The sequence below is a fragment of the Pleurodeles waltl genome, chromosome 11, assembly GCF_031143425.1.
Source record: "Pleurodeles waltl isolate 20211129_DDA chromosome 11, aPleWal1.hap1.20221129, whole genome shotgun sequence".
NCBI classification, from domain to species: Eukaryota; Metazoa; Chordata; class Amphibia; order Caudata; family Salamandridae; genus Pleurodeles; species Pleurodeles waltl.
In genome coordinates, this window is record NC_090450.1 from 486,126,957 (window position 1) to 486,148,779 (window position 21,823).

General features: G+C 39.9%; 1 protein-coding gene across 1 annotated transcript in view; it reads left to right on the forward strand.

The window, feature by feature from the left end:
* LOC138265802 (thiamine transporter 2-like) overlaps positions 1-21,823 on the forward strand; it is a 440,218-nt gene that overhangs the window by 197,568 nt on the left and 220,827 nt on the right. Inside the window, exon 3 of the mRNA XM_069213860.1 lies at positions 11,668-12,499. Within this exon, the coding sequence (XP_069069961.1) occupies positions 11,668-12,499 (832 nt within the window). The remainder of the gene's footprint in view (positions 1-11,667; positions 12,500-21,823) is intronic.

A 21,823-nucleotide genomic window follows, 5' to 3' on the forward strand; every position in this document is an offset into this window, starting at 1 on the left:
GAACAGTGCATGCTTCTCATGAGAGATTCATTCTAATTTCCAAAAAACACAAAGGTGGCAATGGCCTCATGAAAGAAGGCTTCAGTCATTTCATTTCTGCTTTTATCATGGATTTTGAATGAGAGCTTAGTAATCATATACAGCAGAGTGAGTTGTGCTGGCAGACTAAGAGTAGTGATGAGATTTTGAAGGCAGCTAAGTATAATAGTGATTATTTTAACTCATAGCAAAAAAGAAAAAGATGATGATTGCTCTGGCAAAGCAACTAAAAAGAGATCACAAAATGGAATAGGTTGAAATTTGAATGTTTTTCAGGATGAAATGAATTGGATGAATCAGATGAGTTGTGAAGCAATGGGAAATGGCACGATGCACATGCAAGCTGAAGGAAGAAAATTATGAACAATGATGAAAGGAATGCATTGGGTATGCCTAGACGTGGGTCCTGAGCTTACTGTGCTACTGGAACCAAGCCATTCCCAGCTCAAGAGCACTAACTAGGGTGAAACTGGTCCTAGGTTGCTGATTTTCCAGTTTAGGGAGGACCTGGTATGGCAGTTTGGACTGGATTGTTTCCTTGACGACCAGGTTCAAGACTGATCTGCATCCAAACTGAGGTGGCATGGTGGGCAAAAAAGATGGATTCAGTTGCGGCCAAGTGATCGCCAGTGGCTGACATTAATGCGAGCATTCCATTCATCACCTTGCTGTTTTTTAATGAAACCATACCTGCAGCAATGGAGTTTGAGGTACCCATCCCAGAAAGCTATACAGTGGTTGAGCTTAAACAGTTCTGCCAAGAAAGGGGACAAAAAATTAAAGAGGGCCCCAGAAAGTTGAAGCTTCAGGAAGCTCTGAAGGCCTTGGCAAAGGTCCACCAGTTTATTGTATTCACAGAGGAACAAGAGGAGGATGAGATTGAGAGTGATATGGGGGAGCAGGATCAAAATCAGGACATCAGACCTGAAATGAAGAGCCTTCACCGAGGAGGAGGACTCACCCCTGTGTTGGATCCCCGGGCCAGATAAGAAAGCAGTGTATCATCACATGGCCTGTGACTGCAGGACAGGAAGGCTGTGAGGAATTGTCAGTTACAAATGTCCAAATAAAACATAGAGAAAGAATTGGCCATGGAGCAACTTCCTTTAGGATGGTTGGCTCACGAAAGTAGCCTTAAAGAGATGGAACTGAGGCTAAAACAAACAGATTTCAACAATGGTGGAAGCAAGTCTATGGTTTCTGAAGGAGACAAAAAGATCCATTTATACAAGAATTTGGTGCCAAAATATGTGGTGGGAGATGACGCTGACAAGTGTTTTTCTGCTATGAGGTAGTCCTGAAGGTTCACATGATCCCAGAAGAGCACTGGGGGCAGTGGTTTTCGGAAACACATGCCCACACTGGGACAGGACACTTCTCACTTTAGAGGTTGGGGACCAAATCAAGTACTCTCCTATGAAAGCCATGTTGATTACTATATTTGGGCTGACCCCTGAAAAGTATTGCCAGAGTTTAAGGGACAGCCAGAACCTCCCCAACCAATCCTAGATAGATTTTGTGGATTACTCCAACAAGGCACTGAATGGTTGGGCATGGAGCAGCAAAGTTGCTGATTACACTGGGTTGTATAAACATAATCATGAGGGAGCACATGCATGTTTTCCAGAGCTGCAACAGCACCTAGTTGACAGTAAGCTGACTGATCCCAGGAAGCTTGCTGAGAAGGCGGACCTCAAGGCCAGTGTCAGAGTTTCCAGGGGGTGACTCCTACAAAGGTGGTCAGGGTATCTACCAGAAGAAAGAGGGGTAAGAAACACTTAAAAGTATGGAGTTCCCTAAAGGCCCCCCAAAAAGTTCCCAAGGGAGTAGTGGTCACCAGTCCCAGTCTAAGTAGAAGTGGTCTTTCATAAGCAGAGCTTTGTACACCAATGTACTTAGTGCTACAAATATGAACACTCAAAGGGCTGCTCCAAATGTCCCACGAAGGCACAGCACCACCTCCCACTGGTGGGCAGACACCGAGTTGGTGAGTGTAGAACTCAGGATGAGGTAGTCCCAGTTGCTTTGGGGAACAGGCAGAGGTAACCCTATTTTCCGTGGGGGATAAGGAGATGGTGCTTAAAGCCCACATTCCAACCAATTCTTCCAATTATAGTCAGTAGGTCACTATTAAGGGGCAATGTGTGGAGGATCTGTGAAACTACTGTGAAGTGTTAGCTGGTGTCTGCAGAGCAGGTCCTGCGAAACACATTCCACAAAGTCATAGACGTCAATAATGGTGAGACCCATTCACTTGTGGCTCTGGTCCCCTCTGAGTGAGGGGCTCTCAGGTTCTCTGCAAGTAGCTGTGAGCCCTGCCAGGCCTGTAGATTTTTTGTTAGGCAATGACCTGGAGCACACTGCCTGGAGGGAGATAGAGCTCAGGCCTTACTTGGAAATGTTGGGATTGCCTTAGTGGGTCTGTATGACCACATAGTCCATTGCTATGATTGTGGGTGGTGCTTGACCAGGGCTCACACTGCAGTCAACCAACAACCCTATTTCTAACAAGGAGGGAATCTGTCTCTCACCAGGTGAATGTGACTACAGAAGAAACAAGAGAAGTTGCAAGGCATAGTCTCAAACCAAGAGACTAGCTGGTGGTCCAAAAACACATCAGAAAAAATTGTTTGGATGAAAGGTGGAGTGGGCACTTCCAAGTGATATAGATGACCAACACAGTGGTGAAATGTGCAACCACACTGCTCCCAACACAAGTGCATGAGTAGTAGAAGAAGTAGAACAGGCAACTACTGAATCATCTACAAAACCATGTAATCAAATACAAGAATTTGGAGATCAAACTCAAGATCAAACTTACAGCATAGATCCAGATGGGGGTGATAATTGTGAAACTGGTAAAGAATGACATGAAATCATGAAGTTTCATGTCAGTGAAAAGTCTGATGAAGAACCTGAAAAGCCTAAAGTCCAGTTTCCAAACAGTGATAAGAGTGAGGGGCTGTTACAGTATAAAAGTCAAAAGTATGAGTGGCAGCAAAACTGAGTAGATCCGATCCAAACAATTTCAAATTGCAGTTAAAAAAATCTGAATTACTCTTAACCCCAAAGGAAGAACGCACTATGCAATAAATAGTGTTGGCAATGCTACTCAACTAGGAGAAGGGTCGCAAATAGAAGATATGCTTCACCTGAGTGGGTAGAAGTAGGCGACAAGGAACCAGAGCTGTAATGTTACAAATTAGTGAACCAATTTCAATATAAGTTTGAAAGTGAATCTGAGATTGAATTAGAAACTGAAGAAGAACTACCTGAATTAGAGACTGTTGAGATAGAAAAGATCCAAAGGCAGTTGTTGAATAAAGATAAAAGACTAAAACACAAAATTTAAATGAACGTTTGAAAATAGCTCAGAAGATTGTAGTGAATTATGTTTTGATCATTATATTAAAGAAATAAGAAGAAAAGAAGAATATGCATGCTGCCTAGAAGTATCACTGTAATGTTTTTGTCTCAGTTACAAGATGGAGTACAGCAAATGCTGTAAAATTGTAGGGTTGACGATAATGCTAACATTATCATTAGTATTAGTGGGATTCTTATTGTATTCACAAGCTCCAATTTAATTAATGGTTGTCAAGATAATTTTTATGCTAAATGAATTTGCACATATATACACATAATGAAGCTTAGTAGATACTTTGTAGGTGGTTTCCTTGCTACTCCTGCTGGGAAGGTGCAGCACATGTACAACTTACAATTTTATTAGAGAATATAACTAGAGAGGTACAAAGATTGTGAAGAATTTGGACGAGGCAAAAGCTGTAGGAGAACAGATAATGGGAGAAGAAGAATGTAGGTTGTCAAATTTGCATGTTAGTTTAAGGATGGAGCAGATCGAATGGATGAATTATGTATGGAAGGCATTGTCCTTTGAAAGGAAAAAAGTTGAATTTTGAGGAGAAAGTGAGTATCACAGAAGTTATGAAGTAAGTAGAAACTATCTGCTAGGCTAAGAGCCAATTCTGAGAGGAACTTATTATGTTTGTGACAAAACTGCTTATTTCAATGTACCACAAAACTGGGTTGCATCTTATTATTTAGCTTTAGCTTTTCCTGTTGTCCATATGAGTGTAACAGAAAGTGAAGTTGTCATGATAAGGGTAAAACAGAGTTTTAGACAAGTAGTCTTAGACATATTAGGTGATCTATTTCCTTCTATAGGTGTGGCATTCAATGATGTGAGAATCAGATATCTGTCTGTTATTGTAGATAAGCTTGCAGCAGATACAGCAGGGTCATTGAAGCAAGTAAATGATTAAAATGATGGCTATCAGAGCCCTAGTAATGTAGAAATATGTAGCATTGGATATCCTCCTGGCAAAATAGGATAGTGTTTGCATGGTAATAAAGGCCAAGGAGTGTTCTACTTGCATATCAGATAACAATAAGGTTATTGATTTTTTCATAACTAGCCTGACTAATATTTCATAAAAGATGAAGGGGCTTTTTACAAGTTCAGCAGTTGAAATGCCAGAACTGCAATGCAGTGGTGGTGACACGACCGTCAAACCGGTGGCCTCACCACCGTTGTATTATGATGTTTCCACAAGGCTGACCGCAGGACAATCGTATTATGATGTTTACTGACGGGCTGACCAGCAGAAACAGTGCAGCAGCATTGGTGTTGGCTCCCTCAGGGAGCTGAGACCAGTGCCGTCGCACACAGCACCCTCGGAAAGCACATTGTCTGCCATAGCAGGCAATGCACATTCCGAGGGTGTTGATGGGGGGGCCCTGCACTGTCCGCACATGGTTATGGGCAGTGGGTGGGCACCATTGGCCCCCAACTCTGTCTTTCGACAAGCCTTTCCATGGTGGGACCCCACCATGAAAACGCTGATAGAAAGGAAAGTCATAATCAGCACAGCCGTGCCAAACTCAGCATCGCCGTGATTGACCATGATTTTTACTACCGCCAACCCGTCAGGATCCCCGATCCCGGCAGAGCCAGTGACATCCTGGCTCTCCGACTGCCAGGATCGTAATCTGACAGTCAGACCCCAGGATTGCGGCTGTCCAACCGCCACTGCGAGTTTGGTGGTCTCAGGACCGCCAAGCTCGTAATGAGGCCCTAAATCTTTAGAAGAGCATGGCCTATTAGAAACTGTGGTTCTTGGTTTAATGAGATCAAATAGGTTTTTATTAAAGTTGATGGATGCATAGATAATATAAGAGGAAATATGTTGCTACTAATCCTAACTACCATAATAATCATAATGATTTGTGCTATTGTTATGGTTTATTTATTAACATTTTCTAGATGCTTGTTTAAAAAGTGTGAAAAGGAAAGGAGCACTTTGAAGTAGAAGAGATTCAAGGAGTATGAGATGCAAGATATTCAGGATTATGTTCACAAGCAGCTGAGGATGACAGCGGAAGATGCCCACTGATTGATTTCCTGACTAATAAAGTTAACAACGGGGCTTTTAGTGATTATAAAATAATCTGAGGGGGAAACTGTTATAGTGTTTTTAAAAGTTTATATTTTTGTGCAAAAAATAATATTGAGTGAATTTTAGGTTGTATCCAATAGGCAAATATAGAATGAATGTGATTGCAGTTGATTGCAGTTGAAACAAGTTTAATACAACGTATAGAAGTGTGAGTTGTAACATGATTTAACTCTGCCACGTTTTGGTCAAAACCTAAATTCTGGATAAAATGGATGCTGCTGTTGTCTCTGTTTTCACCCATGTATCTAACCTCCTTCAGGTTCCTCTGAACATCCTTTCTTCCCACAGCTCTGCAAAATGAAGAAAAGTTGATGTCATTTTAATTTTGTGCTCCAAATAAACTGTGTAGTGTTCCTAACCGTAACATTTTTCCAAGGTCCTTCCTGATGTGTTTTCATAGCTCAGTTGAGTCATATTCATTTGTGAATCCCTTCTGGTAAATGCAGTAGATTTTGTTTGCTGGGTGACAGATCTTTGAGTGATAATGACAGTAAAAAGCATGATGCTTTCTTATAAATTGGATGGACTTAAAAGTATAATGTGATTGATCTTACTCTGATTTGCTAAATAGTTGATACATTGGATCATGCCATGCTGAAGCTGCACTTTTAGCTAATTTTCTGTGCAAGAATTGAGTTTAAGAACCCCTTGATTATGTGGGTGAGCGAGATTTTTTCCCGAAGACCTTACTGTTCTATTAGAGATGCTGTTCATTTCTTCTGCTTTTGATGCTGATTTGGAACTTAGAATGATTTCACATTTTGGCTACTCTGTATAACACTGTATTACTTTTCAGTACTGTTTGATTTTGAAATTTCTGTAATAAGGTCCTTTAACTTTCCCTCCAGATTTAGAACTAAGTTATTTCGTGGTACTTTTTTATTACTCTGCTAAACCATATCAGGAATGTGATACTACGCAAGATCAACCTGGTGCAGAATCGACTGGGGTGAATTTTGGAGTGATCTAAATGATGGGGTTTCTTAAATCTTGGAGTTCAGTATATTACCCCAGTAGCATTCCAAGGCACTATAAACATCTATTATTTACAGGGTTTAGGACCATACAGAGGCATAAAGTGCTACTATATGAACAACTCATTATTACCTTATGATGTGGACTCCTGGCCAAAATGTGCCTCAAGATATCTGGGATGAATTCTACACTCAGAGATGAGGCCTGGCACTACTGGCCCCAGTTTCCAAGTGAGAAGCAAAAGTGCAGGAATGCACAGGTAGTGACACAACACACTGAACCTGAGGTGGCATTGCTTCAGGGACTTGGAGACCCATCTACTTTACATGAACAATGTAACCCCTACAAAGATCTGATGACTACCATGCGCTGATGTCTGCATGAGATGAAACACTCTGAAACTCAATTTGAGCTTGCTAGAGCAAAGTATTTTGATTTATGAGTATCAACGTGGTCCGGCAACAAGTGAACCATTCCAACATTAGGTCACTGGGGTAAATTTGGAAGACATTGACCAATAGAGATAAGGCCAGTAAATAGTGTTTGGGCTTGACTGGTCCCTGTCTGCTCAACACAGACTTGCTGCAAATAGGTCCACCTTGAAAAAATACAAGGATGATAGTACTAGGCCCGATCCCCCTACAGCATGAGTGCAAAGCTATTGGGAGGGTGTTCCACCTATTACACCTCCTCTGCCTGAAAATATGCTGCTGTAGGTAGCAGAAAAAAAGTGAAAATATCACTATTCTTTATTAAATGGTTTGAAAACAAGCCAACCCACACATTTCCTGTTCAACAAACAAACAGTACTCAGCAAGTCCTTTCTGATCCTGGCTGCTGAACCGAAACCAGAGGTGGCAGGGAACACCATAGGTCACATGTGAGCCCTGCCACCGCTAAATGATGTCCATGTTGACACCTGTGGTAGATTGTACATTTGGAATTTGGAAATGGTTACAGGTAATTGTTGTTATATACAAGAACCTTAAATAAATAAAACATTGAAATACACACATTATTTTGCAGTAGGCTGGTCATATGTCTGATGAGAGATTGGATAAATGATTGAGGAAGAAAGGTTGCAAGGAATAATCTTTACCACATTAGGAGTCTCTGTCCTTTCCTCCTGGGTAGAGCTACCTAATTTTAGCACTTTAACACTATGCTTTTCATCTATACCGGTATTATACCGCACTAAATAGCCACTTTCCAGTTTGCACCTTTGTGGGAATAGCATTTTTCTTTCATAGAAAATTAATAGTATCTGCTTACTTTGGGCCTTATTACAACTTTGGCGGTTCGAGGACCTCCACTGTGGCAATGGTGATTGAACCGCATCACTAGAGGCATTCTCACCGCCACATTGCGACTTTGGTGGTCAGAACATCACCACCGCCAGGAACATGGTTCCCAATGCACTGACAACAGTCGGACTCGTCCTCAGCCGCAGTGGTGCTGAGTTCAGCACCGCTTTGCTGAGCACAAGTCTCCTTTCCGCCAGCCTTTCCATGGAAATTCAACTGCCATGGAAAGGCTGGTGGAATGGCTGTGCTGGGCGCCACAGGGGGACCCTTGCACTGCCCACGACTATGCAATGGGCAGTACAAGGGTCCCCCTGCCAGCAGCCTTGGAATGCGCACTGTCTTCTTTGCAGTCAGTGTGCATTCCGAGGGTGATGTGGTGCTGCAGTGTTAGCCTCAGCTCCCTTAAGGGAGCCAAGAACAATACCGTTGCACTGTTCCCGCCATACTGACCAGGGAAGCTTTGTATTACGATGTACATGCCAGTCAGGCTGGTGGGAATATCGTAATACAGCTAGAGGGGAGACAGCCGGTATGATGCCTGCCTCCTCCCCGCAGCTTTGGCAGTCGGGTACTTCCGACTGCCAAAGGGCGATAATGAGGCCATTTGTATTATGTAAGGAAGGTATTACATAGGAAGGGTCTGTAGATAATACACATGCAGAATAGTGACCTTCACTTTCTGGCTATTTCATTCTATCATTCTTCAGGCTCGGCAAACCAGCCCTGTATTTTCAGATTTAATTGTTTATATATTCAAACCTAATATATGGTTCTCTAACATCACGCTGTCTGGATGATAAATATATCAAACCACTGACACAGTATTGTGTCAAAAATATCAGTCACCACAATATCGTGCTCCAAAACCCCTAATTGTAAGTACCAAAAAATTGGGGAAAAAGATATTGTTGATACTAAAGTTCAACAATATACGAAAATATAATTTTTTTACATAGAGTTTAAAGTGTTATATGTGAAATATTCTAATATATGAATTTCATATAATGTAAATTAAATAGATTCCACCAATATTTATTGACAAATATAAATGTATACTTATATAAACACACAAACATACCTATGTCTGTGTTTATATTTATTTATATATATATATATATATATATGAATATATATATATATATATACATATATTTATATATATAGTGTAACATATATTTATATGTAAAGTATAACATAATTTTAATAGATTCTTAAGAATATTTATTAAATATATATATATTCTTAGTATTTTTTTCCAAATATTAAAAAAATTATATAATATAAACTTAATATTTTTAATAATTATATTACACTATATCTATATATGTAAATGCATACACAATAAAACCATTAAAAATATAAATAATTCAATAAGAAAAATATATTATTAATGTAGATAATAAATAAAATATTAAACATTTAAAACCACAAAAAACATTTCCTGAAAATACTATAAAGATTAAAATAAATTTGAAAATAAAAACAAATCATATAAAATATTAAAAAAATTAGACATTTAATGCTTATAATCTATTTAACCAATATTACGAAAACTATAGTAGTCTAAGAAAATTAAATATATCATATCCACTCTAGTTTATGCAACACAAGGAAAAGTGTTAAACTACGTAGGGGTTAGATTTACCATTCCTAGTCAAGTCATCACAATAATTAGGGAAAGTGTTGAACTTCAGATGACTTAAATTTGGCGGAGCATTGGACTTTGGAGGGGTTAAGTTTACTATCCCCACTCTAGTGTAAGCAACAGTAGGGAAAGCGTTGGACTTCGGAGGGGTAAAATTTACTATTCTCACTCCAGTTTAAACAACAGTAGGGAAAGTGTTGGACTTTGGAGGGATAAAGTTTACGATTCACACTCTAGTCTGCGGAACAGTAGGGAAAGCATTGGATTTCAACGGTGCAACAATATGTAAAGTGTTTGACTTCAGAGGGGTTAATTTTATTATTCCAACTGCAGTCTAAGCAAGGGTAGGGAAAGTTTGTCACTTCAAACACATTACAAATTGGAATAACCCCGTGAATGTAGGAAAAAAGTAAACTCAATATAAAAAGTATTACATTACATGAAAAAAAAAATATATATATATATATATATACTTATATCCCACAACTAAAATCTAAGTAAAATACATCAGTATTATACAGTTTACCTAAGTAATAAACAATAAATAATTAATTAACAATTAGTGATAGTTAATTAGTTTTACTTAAATAACGTCCCATTTACGATCCCTACAAACCTAGCAGCCCACAACTAAATTATGAGTAAAGTAGGTCAGTATTCCATGTTTTACATAATTCAAATCAATTAAATAATTAATAAACAATTAATAAATTATTGTTAATTATTTTATTACTTAACTAACTTCCTACCCAATATCCCTACAAACCTACCAGTCGGCAAAATAGAACATAAAACAAAAATAAATATTAATCATATAATTAAATAAAATTAATTAATGAGTTCATCATTAATAATTAGCTCATGAACTTCCCAACCTATTCCCCTACAAACCCTAGAACCTAATACAATACTATAAATTACTATTAAAAATTAACTAAGGAATTCTAAATCACTTAAATTTATATGAACAATAGTTTCATAAAATTAATATATTAACTAAAACACAATATAATAGTTAAAAACAATATTTTAACTACTATATTACTAAAAACAATATTACCACATTAATATTATTTGAAACAATATTACATCTAAAAAACTGTCTTCTTGTGAACGATATTCTTGCATCACAATGTACTTGTGTCACAGTATTTTATATTGGATATTTCTGCTTCCCGATATTTACAACTGAATATTTTGTCCAAACAACAAATACATCATTTAATATGATTATGAATCACTAAATATGCTAGGGAAATTAAAACAAATTTAGTTCCTTTTGAGTAAATATATGCCTTACTCTCCATTTGTTGGGGGGGGGGGTGGTTCCACATGTATAGACCTGCTCTTCTTTGGATCCTCTTTTTCAACACACTTCAGTGCCTTGCAAGAATTCCCTGCAGACTGATACTTCCACCACGTATATTCATTTTCTAAGCCTTATCCTCATTGATTGACTATGGAGAAATAACTGGTCACTCCAGTAGTAACAGACAGCATGCTGTTATTAAGCAGAGATTTTTGTAGAAAAAGTAAGCGAATGTGGAATGCACATGTGTGGTGTGTATTTGTGCCTATGTGTTTGTGCTTGACGTGTATGGGTTTGTTTGGTGGAAGTGGGGATGGTGGGCATGTATCTATGTTTGATGTTTGTATGTTTTTGTAGGCTATGTGCTTGGTGATGTCCATGGATGCAAGTGTTGTGTGTATGTTTGCTTGTGTATATGTAATTCTATTTAATACATGTGTGTTAGATGTATTGTTAAATGAAGGTCATTAAAATCAACCCTCAAATATATCACCTCAACTACATTGCAAAAAACGTCAGCGTCAAGGTAAGTAAACATTTATGAATCTTAACACCACATCTACTAACTCTATGCGTAGCATGCAGTGTAGTGGTTAGGTGTATGTAGGTTAGGTGTACGTAGTTCATGTGGTATTCTTGTCTCTTGATATGCTGGGCTGATCCTGCACCTCTGTTTTCTTTGTGTTTAGTCTCTGCATGTATTTGGTGTGTATTTATGTGTGTGTGTTTCTTGTGAGTGGGTGAACTAATGTTTTCTATATCTGTATGTAGTGTATACAAGAGTGTTATATGTTTTTAGTATCTGTAGGTGTGTACTACACATGTGGAGTATTTAAATCCTATGAAAGGAGATAATCTAACAAGTTTAACAAAGTGTTAAATAAATGATAATACAACTCTTTATTATCTCCCCAACAGGTCACAAATCAGATATTTCCCGTTTGGACATATTCCTATCTGGCGCTTTTATTTCCTGTATTTCTGCTTACTGACTATTTGAGATACAAGCCTGTCATTATTTTGCAGGCAATTAGCTTCATAACTGCGTGGTTGATTTTATTACTTGCCAGCGGAGTTCCTGCCATGCAGGTGCTGGAGTTTGTCTATGGCCTAGCCACAGCCACTGAGATAGCCTACTATGCCTATATTTACAGTGTTGTCAGTCCTGATCATTATCAAAGAGTAACGAGCTACTGCAGAAGCATCTCCTTGGTTGGCTACACAGCTGGATCAGTGATGGGGCAACTTCTGGTGTCTTTAGGAGGTGTGTCATATTTTTACCTAAATGTCATAAGTTTGTGCTCTGTAGGCGTGGCTTTCATAGCCTCACTTTTTCTACCAATGCCCAAGAGAAGTATGTTCTTTCATAAAAAACCGTCAAAAGAAACACTGGAAACAGGTGAAAATGAAGACAAGTCTCCTCATCCACCGATTACTAATCAAGATCAAGGATGCCATGGTAATAATGTCTCCCCAACAGAAATAGCCAATGCTGGAAAACTGTCAGACCAGGACCCTCCATATAGCAACAGCCACAGACAGTTCTTTCGAGTGCTTCTGCAGCTGGTGGTGGACTTAAAAGACTGTTACTCTACAAAGCAACTCCTTTACTGGTCACTGTGGTGGGCATTGGCCACCGCTGGTTATAATCAGGTTTTGAACTACGTCCAGGTTCTTTGGGAACATGTCGAGCCATCTCAAAACTCCACCATATACAATGGTGGGGTTGAAGCTCTTTCAACACTTTTGGGTAAGTTAAGTTTGCTTTGAACTTAAACCAGTACTTCATTTGGGACTTGATGTATTACTAGGTTTTACCAATTGTTTTCTCTTTTTGGGTAAATGCAATGATACCCAAGGCCCTGTGTGAACCAAGGACCAGATTTACAAAGATTTTGCATCTGGGTTGCATCACTTTTTTGATGCAGCCTGATCCAACATCCTTGTTGGTACTTACACCGTCACGCAAACATCGATTTGCATGGCTGTGTAAAAAAAAGTAACGCAATACAGCGCAATGCATTAATTTCATGGGTGGTGTGTGAGTGTTCCTGTGCATCCATCTATGGATTTTGACTAAAATCAATATTTATAAAGAGATGTAATCATGGGTTTGCAACAAAATGATGCACCTGTCTGAGGCATGCATAACAAGGCAAAATATCTTTATTTATCTTTGTTATTTCCTCTTTGCATGTGTGCTGCATTCTGCAGCACACATACAAGTAGGATATGGCAACAGAGGATAGTTTCTGTGTAGGTAGGTGGCTCTTCCTGCACAAAACTATCCTGACAACAATGCTTACACTCTACTATGGGACAAGAGCGCCTCCTTTAACATTAAACACCCCATAGAGCTCCAGCACATGGAGAGAGCAGAACTCTGCTATTTCTTTGAAGAGATGGTACAGTTCTGCTCATTCAATGTGACACAACACCGAATAGCAACTTTGCTTGTAGAGCCGCGTTGCGCCAATCCTTTGTAAATATTCTCCCAAGTTCAAAAGGTCTCTTAACATGGTGATCACAGGGAGATGTTGGGTGAGAATATTATAAACACACGTTGACTTTACTGGGAAATTTCACTTTTTTAGATATAATATATTATTTGGATTTACCAGTTTGGAGTCTCCTTTTTGATCATCCTAGTGACAATGAAACTGTCTTTGTGTACACACACTGTAAAGATTATCAGCAAGATCTAGGTATCTACGCCTTCTGTAGCATACATATATTAGTGGATACGTTTTGGTTCTTGCTACTGCACAACCAATGGACACTGTCAAGGATGGAGGTCTTCAGTATTTTAAGTCATACTTATTTGTAGCTCTGGAAGCAATGCATTCAATATTCAAACCCCCACACAATGATTCCAATGATTCTTACAACACTTATACTTTATATTTACTAAAACAAATGTACATGCATTTTGTATCTGACTTATAACATAATTGTTGTACATTTGTAATCTTAAAATGTATTCACCAGACCATAAATATAAAGACATCTATATTGGACAGACCCCATATTCTAAGAATAACTTTCAATATAAAAAGTCCAGGTTCAAAACAAAGAGACTCATCTCCTTAAACTAGTCCCGTGTGTTTGATCAGTATTAGAAATAAATACAGTTTCTCTTTTTTGGTAATCACTACAGCAACTACAGCATTTCTCTAATCAGACTTGGAAAGTTATGCTGACAGAATGTTGGAAGGAATTCTAATGCACAATTTAAGATCCTTAAAGCATTTCTTTTTACTTGAATTCTTTGGTTTATCCCTTATTCAAAACTGAGGGCCTCACAAGCCTTGCGATGATGGCCGGTCTGCCGGAACTGTGGCGTTCCGACCGCCACATTATAACTCTGGTGGGTGGGCCCACCAAGGGACCACCATCCCCGCCAGGATCATGGTTCCCGACGGGGGACGGCATTGAGAGTTGTACTCAGCCATGGCGGCACGGAACTCAGCACCGCCTAGCTGATTACAACTTCGCGTTCCGTCAGTCTTTCCATTGCAGGAACCCCACCATGGAAAAGCTGTTAGAAAGCTAGTGCCGGTAGCCCCCCGTCCAGCACCATCGGAATTCACACTGTCTGCACCGCAGACAGTGCGCATTCCAATGGTGCTGGTGTGCTGCAGTATTGGCCTCAGCTCCCTTAAAGGAGCCGAGACCAATACCATAGGACTGGTCCCACCGGTCAGTCTGGTGGGAACGCTGAATACAATGTTCTTGCTGGGCTGACCGGGAGAAACATTATAATATGCTTAGAGGGGTGCCACTGGTATGATGGTGGTGTCCTCCCTGCGGCTTTGGCTGTCCCGTGGTGGAACTGCCAAAGTCGTAATGAGGCCCTAAATACCTGCTTTTCTTTGCACCCATGCATGTGGTCTTTCCTATTTTTATCAGTCTATTAATGGAACTGATTCTCTTTAGGGTTATGTTGTTGCACATTTTGTATAATGTTCACATATCTCTGAATCCAAAATCAAAATATTATTTTCTTTCAAAGTTATAAACTAATGTTCCATATTAATAGGCATAATTTATTATCCTCACAACAACACCAGCTGCCAGTTAATCCCAGATCTACTTCTTCCTTATCTTTTATTGTTGATTTTCAAAAGCACTTATACTGTGTCTTATTGGGCAAAACATTAATTGTCACATCTCTCTAGGACATCCAGTCCACCTATCTAATGACATTCCTAAAAGGGTTCTAGTCATTGTATAAATCCCAAATAAACTTATGAAACCCTTTAATTGGTGCTATTTATGAAAAGCAATACAAAATCTCAATTCCCTCAAACAAGTACCTATTCCTGACCAAAGTTGGATCACTGACACAATATTGAAATCAACAATATTGTGTAACACAAACATTGTGTCAAAAATATTGCTTACACAAATGTTACTATCCTTATAATGATAAGTACAAATATATTGAAAAAAATATTGTTTCACACAAAATCATTAAAAGACGTCCAAAAATATCCTTTCTTAACATTACTTAAAAGTTGTAAGTCTTAAATATTTTAATAGATACCACTAATATAATGTTATTAAATACACCTCATGAATATCTAATTCTATATATGTAAATATATATATATGTTTATACACATATATGTGTGTGTGTACATGTATCTCTCTCTCTCTACATATATATATATATATAGTGTAGCACAATAATTAATACATATTTCAATTTATTAATCTTTTGTTTAATTCTTTAAATTGCCTACTATACAAAACACTATATATATATATGTATATATATATATATATATATATATATATATATATATATATATATATATATTCAATTAAAAAACCAAAAGTTACAGGGACAATATGGTAAGGCTTACATTTTAAACATACAAAACCATAGAAATTCAAAAGTTATTTCAAGTAACTATAACTCGTGCCCTAAGATAACTATAACTCACATTTTTTTTAACGTATAGTAATTTTCATTACTATATGTTAATTCCACCACCGATGCACACGGCCTTCGGTTGTGTGTGGCAGCGGTTGGCCACAGGGCCTGAGGTCAACCCCGTATAAGCACCCAACCTTGTGCCATGCATGGCCTTTGTCTGTGCACGTCAGGGTTGCTCACAAGGCCTGGCCTGCAGCCAGACCCTGCAGCCAACCCCCCTAACCACCCAAACCCATGCTGTGCATGACCATTTGGCCATGCGCAGTGGGAGTTGGCTGCAGCCTGTCTGTCTGGGTGTGATAATAGCTGAGAGTGCATGCATCAATGTCTTAGTGGGTGAATCAGTGACTGCGCAGGTCTGTGAGTGGGTGTCTGAGGGTTTCATTGAGTTTGTGAGTGGGTGTGTGAGTCTGGGTGGGTCTGTGAGTGGGTGTGTGAGAGTCTGAGTGGGGCTGCGGGTGGGTGCATGAGGGTCTGAGTGTATCTGTGAGTGGGTGCGTGAGTGTCTGAGTTGGTCTGTGAGTGGGTGCACAAAGGTTTGAGTGGGTGTGTGAATAGGAAAAAGAGATTGAGAGAGAGAGAGAGAGAGAGAGAGAGAAAGAGAGTGAAAGGTAAAGAAATAGAGAGTTTTTTAGGCTTTGATGAATGATATACTTACCTTATATTGAAAAGAAAAATTTATTTGTCAATTAAAGAGAGTGAGATCACCTTAGACTTTTTAATTTTAAAAGAAAGTAAAGAAGGAATATGACCATGGGCACACCTGGAGGAGAACCCTCAACTTTCACTGTAAGGGTCTGTGACTGTAACCTTTAGGCCAAAGGTGACTCATTAATGCGATGCTTCCAGGCATATATATGACAGTCAAACCCATGCATGTGATTGGGAAGAAATGTGAATGATCCATTGCTAGGAAGATGTAACAGTCAAAACACCAGTAAATAAACAATCACACTCCCAAGTGATACTAAGGTTATGAACTTTCATCCTATTGAGTGACAGCACAAGACTTTTACCGTTAGCCCAGAACTGCCTCTGTTCTGCTCTGCATCCCAACATAGCTATAGCATTCAACAATCTCAAAAGAGAGAGAGAGAGAGAGTGACAGGACAGCGGGTGAAGCCTAAAGGCCCCTGCAGTGATAGCCGGCTCCCTGTGTCCCTGCTTTTAATAGCTGCTCCCTGCTTGCAATGTTTGTATCTGTCTTTCCGCACGCTTATAGAAGGAAGACAAATAAACACTCTGCTTTCGGCAAGTGAACGCTATTTGACAGCTCTCACTTGCATAAAGTGGACTTTGTTTGATTTTGTTGGTGGGAGCTGTTAGCTCCTACAGAGCAAAACCAACCAAGCAAATGCACCCCAGGACATAGCAGGAGCCTGCCCTGGGGGATTGTGGTCCCCAGGTCCATTATTGGTTCCTTGAGGTGGGCCACGTGGCACCCCTCCAATGTATATTGCCCCGGGGAGGTGTGGTCCCGAGGCTGCGGGGTCCAAAACAGATCCCCCTTTTTTGTTTCATGTTGGCCCTTGTGCAGCCCCCTGCATTCAAATAAAAAAAAGCCTGGTGAGGTTGCGGTCTCCGGGGCTGCATAGGGCCACGTGGCACCCATGCATTAGATTAAACTAGAGCCCCGGGGAGGTTGTGGTGGCTGGCACTGCAGAGTGGCTGTGCACCCCCCCCCCCAACATTCAAATGAAAGCAAGCCCTTAGGAGATAGTGGTCCCAGGGCTGCGGGGGAGTCATGCAGCCCCACCAACATTAAATTAAAAATAAGCCCAGAAAGGTGACTGTCCCTGGGGCACTGAAAAGCCCAGGAGTGGGACCCCTTGCACCCCCTCCTTATTTTTCACTTTGTCCCCAGGACCTGGCCCACCGGGGGCTTTATATAAAAACAAGGATTGGAGCCCACACATTATTTATTTTTTTAGTTTTGTGAATTTGCAGCAAAAATATTTTTGAAAAAAATGCATTTTTTTTTTGCTTTGGCGGAGTCCCTCTGTGACCCCAGCACCAGAGCTATGGGGTCAGGGTGTCTCTACCGTGGCCACTTTTCTTTTTTTTTACATTTAAGACGGCTGCCAACACTTCCTGGTGGAAGTGTTGGCATCCAATCACAGCGGAACATTTCACTGCAGGAGCTCGTCATTATTCGTGAAGGCTTCGCGGCCAAAGACATACAAATTTGGATTTCTTTACATTTCTCAAAAACTATTGAACAGAATTACACCAAATAAGCAAACCACAATCTGTGTACTGAAAACTAGGTTTCTGCCAAATGTGGTGTAATTCTGTCCAGTGGTTTGGGCTGTATTATTGTCTAAAGTTCCTATGGGAATTATCACGGGAAACGCAACTTTTTTGACTCCTCTTTTTCTCAGCCCTCGCTAGATGGATCACCCTGAAACTTTGTCTGGCCAACAAGAATCCCTGGGGCATTTTTTTGAAAAGTTTGTACATATTCGTCAAATGGTGCTAAAGATATAGGCAAGTCAAAAACGCTTTTATTATGGAAACATGGTCCTAACTATAACTACCTAGTGGCTTCTTGACCACCAGAAAGGCTTCAGCACTTCAGGACTTCAGACTGGTGCAAGACCGTGTGAGGGTGGGCTCACAAACATAAATCAATGCTGCAGAGAAAACATGTGGTCTGCACTCACAGGAAGGGTTTTTGCTCATTTATTCGAACTAGTTCAAACACAGATACATTTCGGTAAGCGCTTTCATCAATGTCAGTGTTTCACATCATGAAGTTCAGTTAAATACAGAACCATTCATTGGTCCAAAATGACAAATAACAAAAAGAAAGGACTAAGATCAAAGACACATCAAAGAGCTATCCTAAAGCGGCCGCTATCTTAAAATGATCAATCTAATTCATTGTGTTCAATTAAGATTCACATGCAAAACTATTTACTCATAGCTACTTCGGTTATTACAACATTAAATAAGAAAATGTATAGGTCAGATGACCATCCACATTCAGTTTCAAATCAAAATCATTGTGAAAATGTTGAATCATTTCCATTGGGTAGCGCCACATATTCGGAATCCACCTTAGATTATCGGGCACAATTGAGCCCTGAATAGGCTTTACTTGAAAAAGTTGTTAACACCTTAATCACAGAATTTTAATGCAAATTCATCCTGAAAAAAGTTCCTAATAAGTGATATTGCACTATAAAAATTATTAGGCCCTACTTGAGCGCTCGTGATTCGAATGCACATCTAAATGCTATCCTAAAGTTTCCCCCATCTTAAAATGGTCAATATCATTTATTATATTCAATAGAAATTCACATGGAAACCAATATTATCATTACTACCTCAGATGTTACAGCATTGAATAAGAAAATTCATAAGTCAAATGATCATCCACATTCAGTCTCAAATTGAAATCATCATGAAAATATTAACCCATTTCCAATGGGTAGCACCACATATCGAGAATCCACCTTGGATTAATCGACTGGATTAACACAGTTGACCATTTATGGGGAGTGACAGCTAATCTTGGAAGAGTATTTAGCACCCTAATCATACAATTTTGATACAAACTCATCCTCCGATATAAGTTCCTAATAGGTGACAAGCAGCTGTAAGATTAATTAACCCCGACTTGGGTACTCATAATTCAAATACATACTGTTTTTAGCCCTAAATGGGCATATACTATCCATGAATCTCAAAATCTCTTCAATTACATCTTGTAACCACACGTTATTGTGATCCAAATAAAAAATGGAACCAAATAGGAAGAAGCTGTTGAGCTAATAAAATGGTGATCATCCTTTGTCACAACTTCTCTGGTCTATCGTAATGGGGGTCCCGATTCTAATTAATACATGATAAAAAATGTCTAACTACTGATCTAAAATCTACTGCTGATCCCTCCTCTCTGTTAAAACCCAAAGGTACCTTGAATTGCAAACCTATAATGTAGCAAGAACCTGAATGTCGTAATTTCATCACTCTATCTCCCCCTCTTTCTCTCTGGGGTACATGATCAATACAGAAAAACTTGAGTAGATTTTAGTCACTTCCATGCTGGGATTCGAAATGCCTTGCTACAGGATATATAGGATCCAGGTTTGAAATTGCCCCCATGTGCTCTAAAATGCGTCTCTTGGTAGAATGTACTGTACTGCCATTATATTTAAATTGACAGGGGCACATGATCCAATAGATAGTTAAGGCAGAATTGCAGTTCATAAATTTGGTAATTTTTTTCAGTGTTTTGGCCCTGAAATTTCATACGCCAAAACTTTGCTGCTATTTTTACATGTCTTACACTTTGTTCAAAGGAAGAAACCTGTAGTTTTTTTTAAAGGTGAATACCTTGATTTCATGTGAGAGGTGACTATGCACTATTTGGTCTTTAATTGATTTGCCCCTCCTGTAAGTTATGTGGGGAAGGCTGATAAATGTGGTCCTATTATAGAGTTTCATTTAAGAACATATAAATTCCTATGTAGGATCTTCCTAATGGCTCCTGCGTCACTAGAAAAACTAGTAATCAATCAGAATTTTTAATCTTTATCTTTCCTCATCATTTTGTCTAATTGGAAGTTCTGTATGGATTTCTCTTGAATTCTCTCTACTGCTCAAACAAGAACTTTTTTGGGCTAACCTCATACTTGAAATCTCTTAATTGCTTCATTAGCTGCACCTTGAACATCTAAATTTAAGTTAGTGGGGTGAAAACTTTTGTGAGGTGGAAGGGAATTTCCTGCTGTAGGTTTCCTGTACAAGGCACTACGGGCCATATGTATGAAAACTGGGGTTTGCGAATCGCAAATAGCGATTTTTAAGAAATCGCTATTTCCGAGTCGCAATTGGCCATGTAACAAAATTGCGATTCAGAATTAGCGATTTCTTAAAAATCGCTATTTGTGGTTTGCGGGGCTCATTTACCGAATCGCAATTTGCATTCTCGCAATTTGCAATTTTTTTGCGATTCGGTAAAAAATCGCAAATTGCGAGAAAGTTCGAGAATGCACACCTGGAGGAGCCTGATGACATCACCAGCAGGAAATGAGTCATCCCAGGCAGTTTCAGGTGCCACACCCAAACCAGCATCCTGAGAGAGAGCAGCCCAGCCACATAGAGCAGCACTCAGTAGGAGCAGAAACACCTGAGCCAGGATGGAGACCCCAGGAACATCACAGGAGAAGCAAGAGAGGAAGCGCAAGCTCAAGTTTAGTGAACAGGAGCTGGAGGTACTGACTGAAGAGGTTGTGAGGAGCCATGACCGCCTGTTTGGGAAATCTTCACTCCAGGTTCCTGAGAGCGAAAAAAGAAGGTTATGGCTGGACATCCAGGGAAAAATCTGCGCCATTGGAGTGGCACAGTGCTCCATAGAGGAGATTAAGAAAAGGTGGTACGACCTGCGCTCCCTGGCAAAGGAGAGGGTGGCAAGGAGACTTGCGGAGGCCAGGGGTACAGGTGGCGGACCACCAACCAGAGCCCCATCCACACCACTGGAGGACCTGGTGGAATCCACACTCCTCCCTGAAGCTGTGACAGGGGTCACAGATATCGACACCTCCGGTCAACCGAGTACCAGCCAAGGTAAGTGCAATGTTGATTGTGAACCAAATATGTGTATATACAAAAGCCCCTTAGGAATTAGCATGTAATGTGAAATAGTGTGTGAAGTAGTCCAGTCCACATCTTAGAAGCAGCACAACAATGCATTATGGAAGTTGCGGTCCACAAACTAGTAGAGACAGTAGCATAACAATGTAATAAAGCATAGTGACACCCAAGGAAACACAACACACACAACACCATGTAGAGCAGTACCTGTACCTTTAATGCCATTTTCAGACAGATAATGTAACATACAGAACTGACATGCTGCATATTGTTGTTGCAGGTGGGCCAGGCCCAGCAGCCACACACAGTCCATGTGTAGGGGAGACGGACACCCACTAGCCCTCTGACACCAACACCAGTGGGTCCCTCCACATCTCCACTGTGCGCCGCAGGCCCAGGGCACTACCACTGCCAGACTTCAGCGGCGACTCGGATGTGCAGCAGGAAGGACCAAGCACACCGTCTGCACCAGACAGGCGCAGCCAGATACTGGAGGGCAGGGGTCAGCAAGCACAACGCAGGAGTGCCACA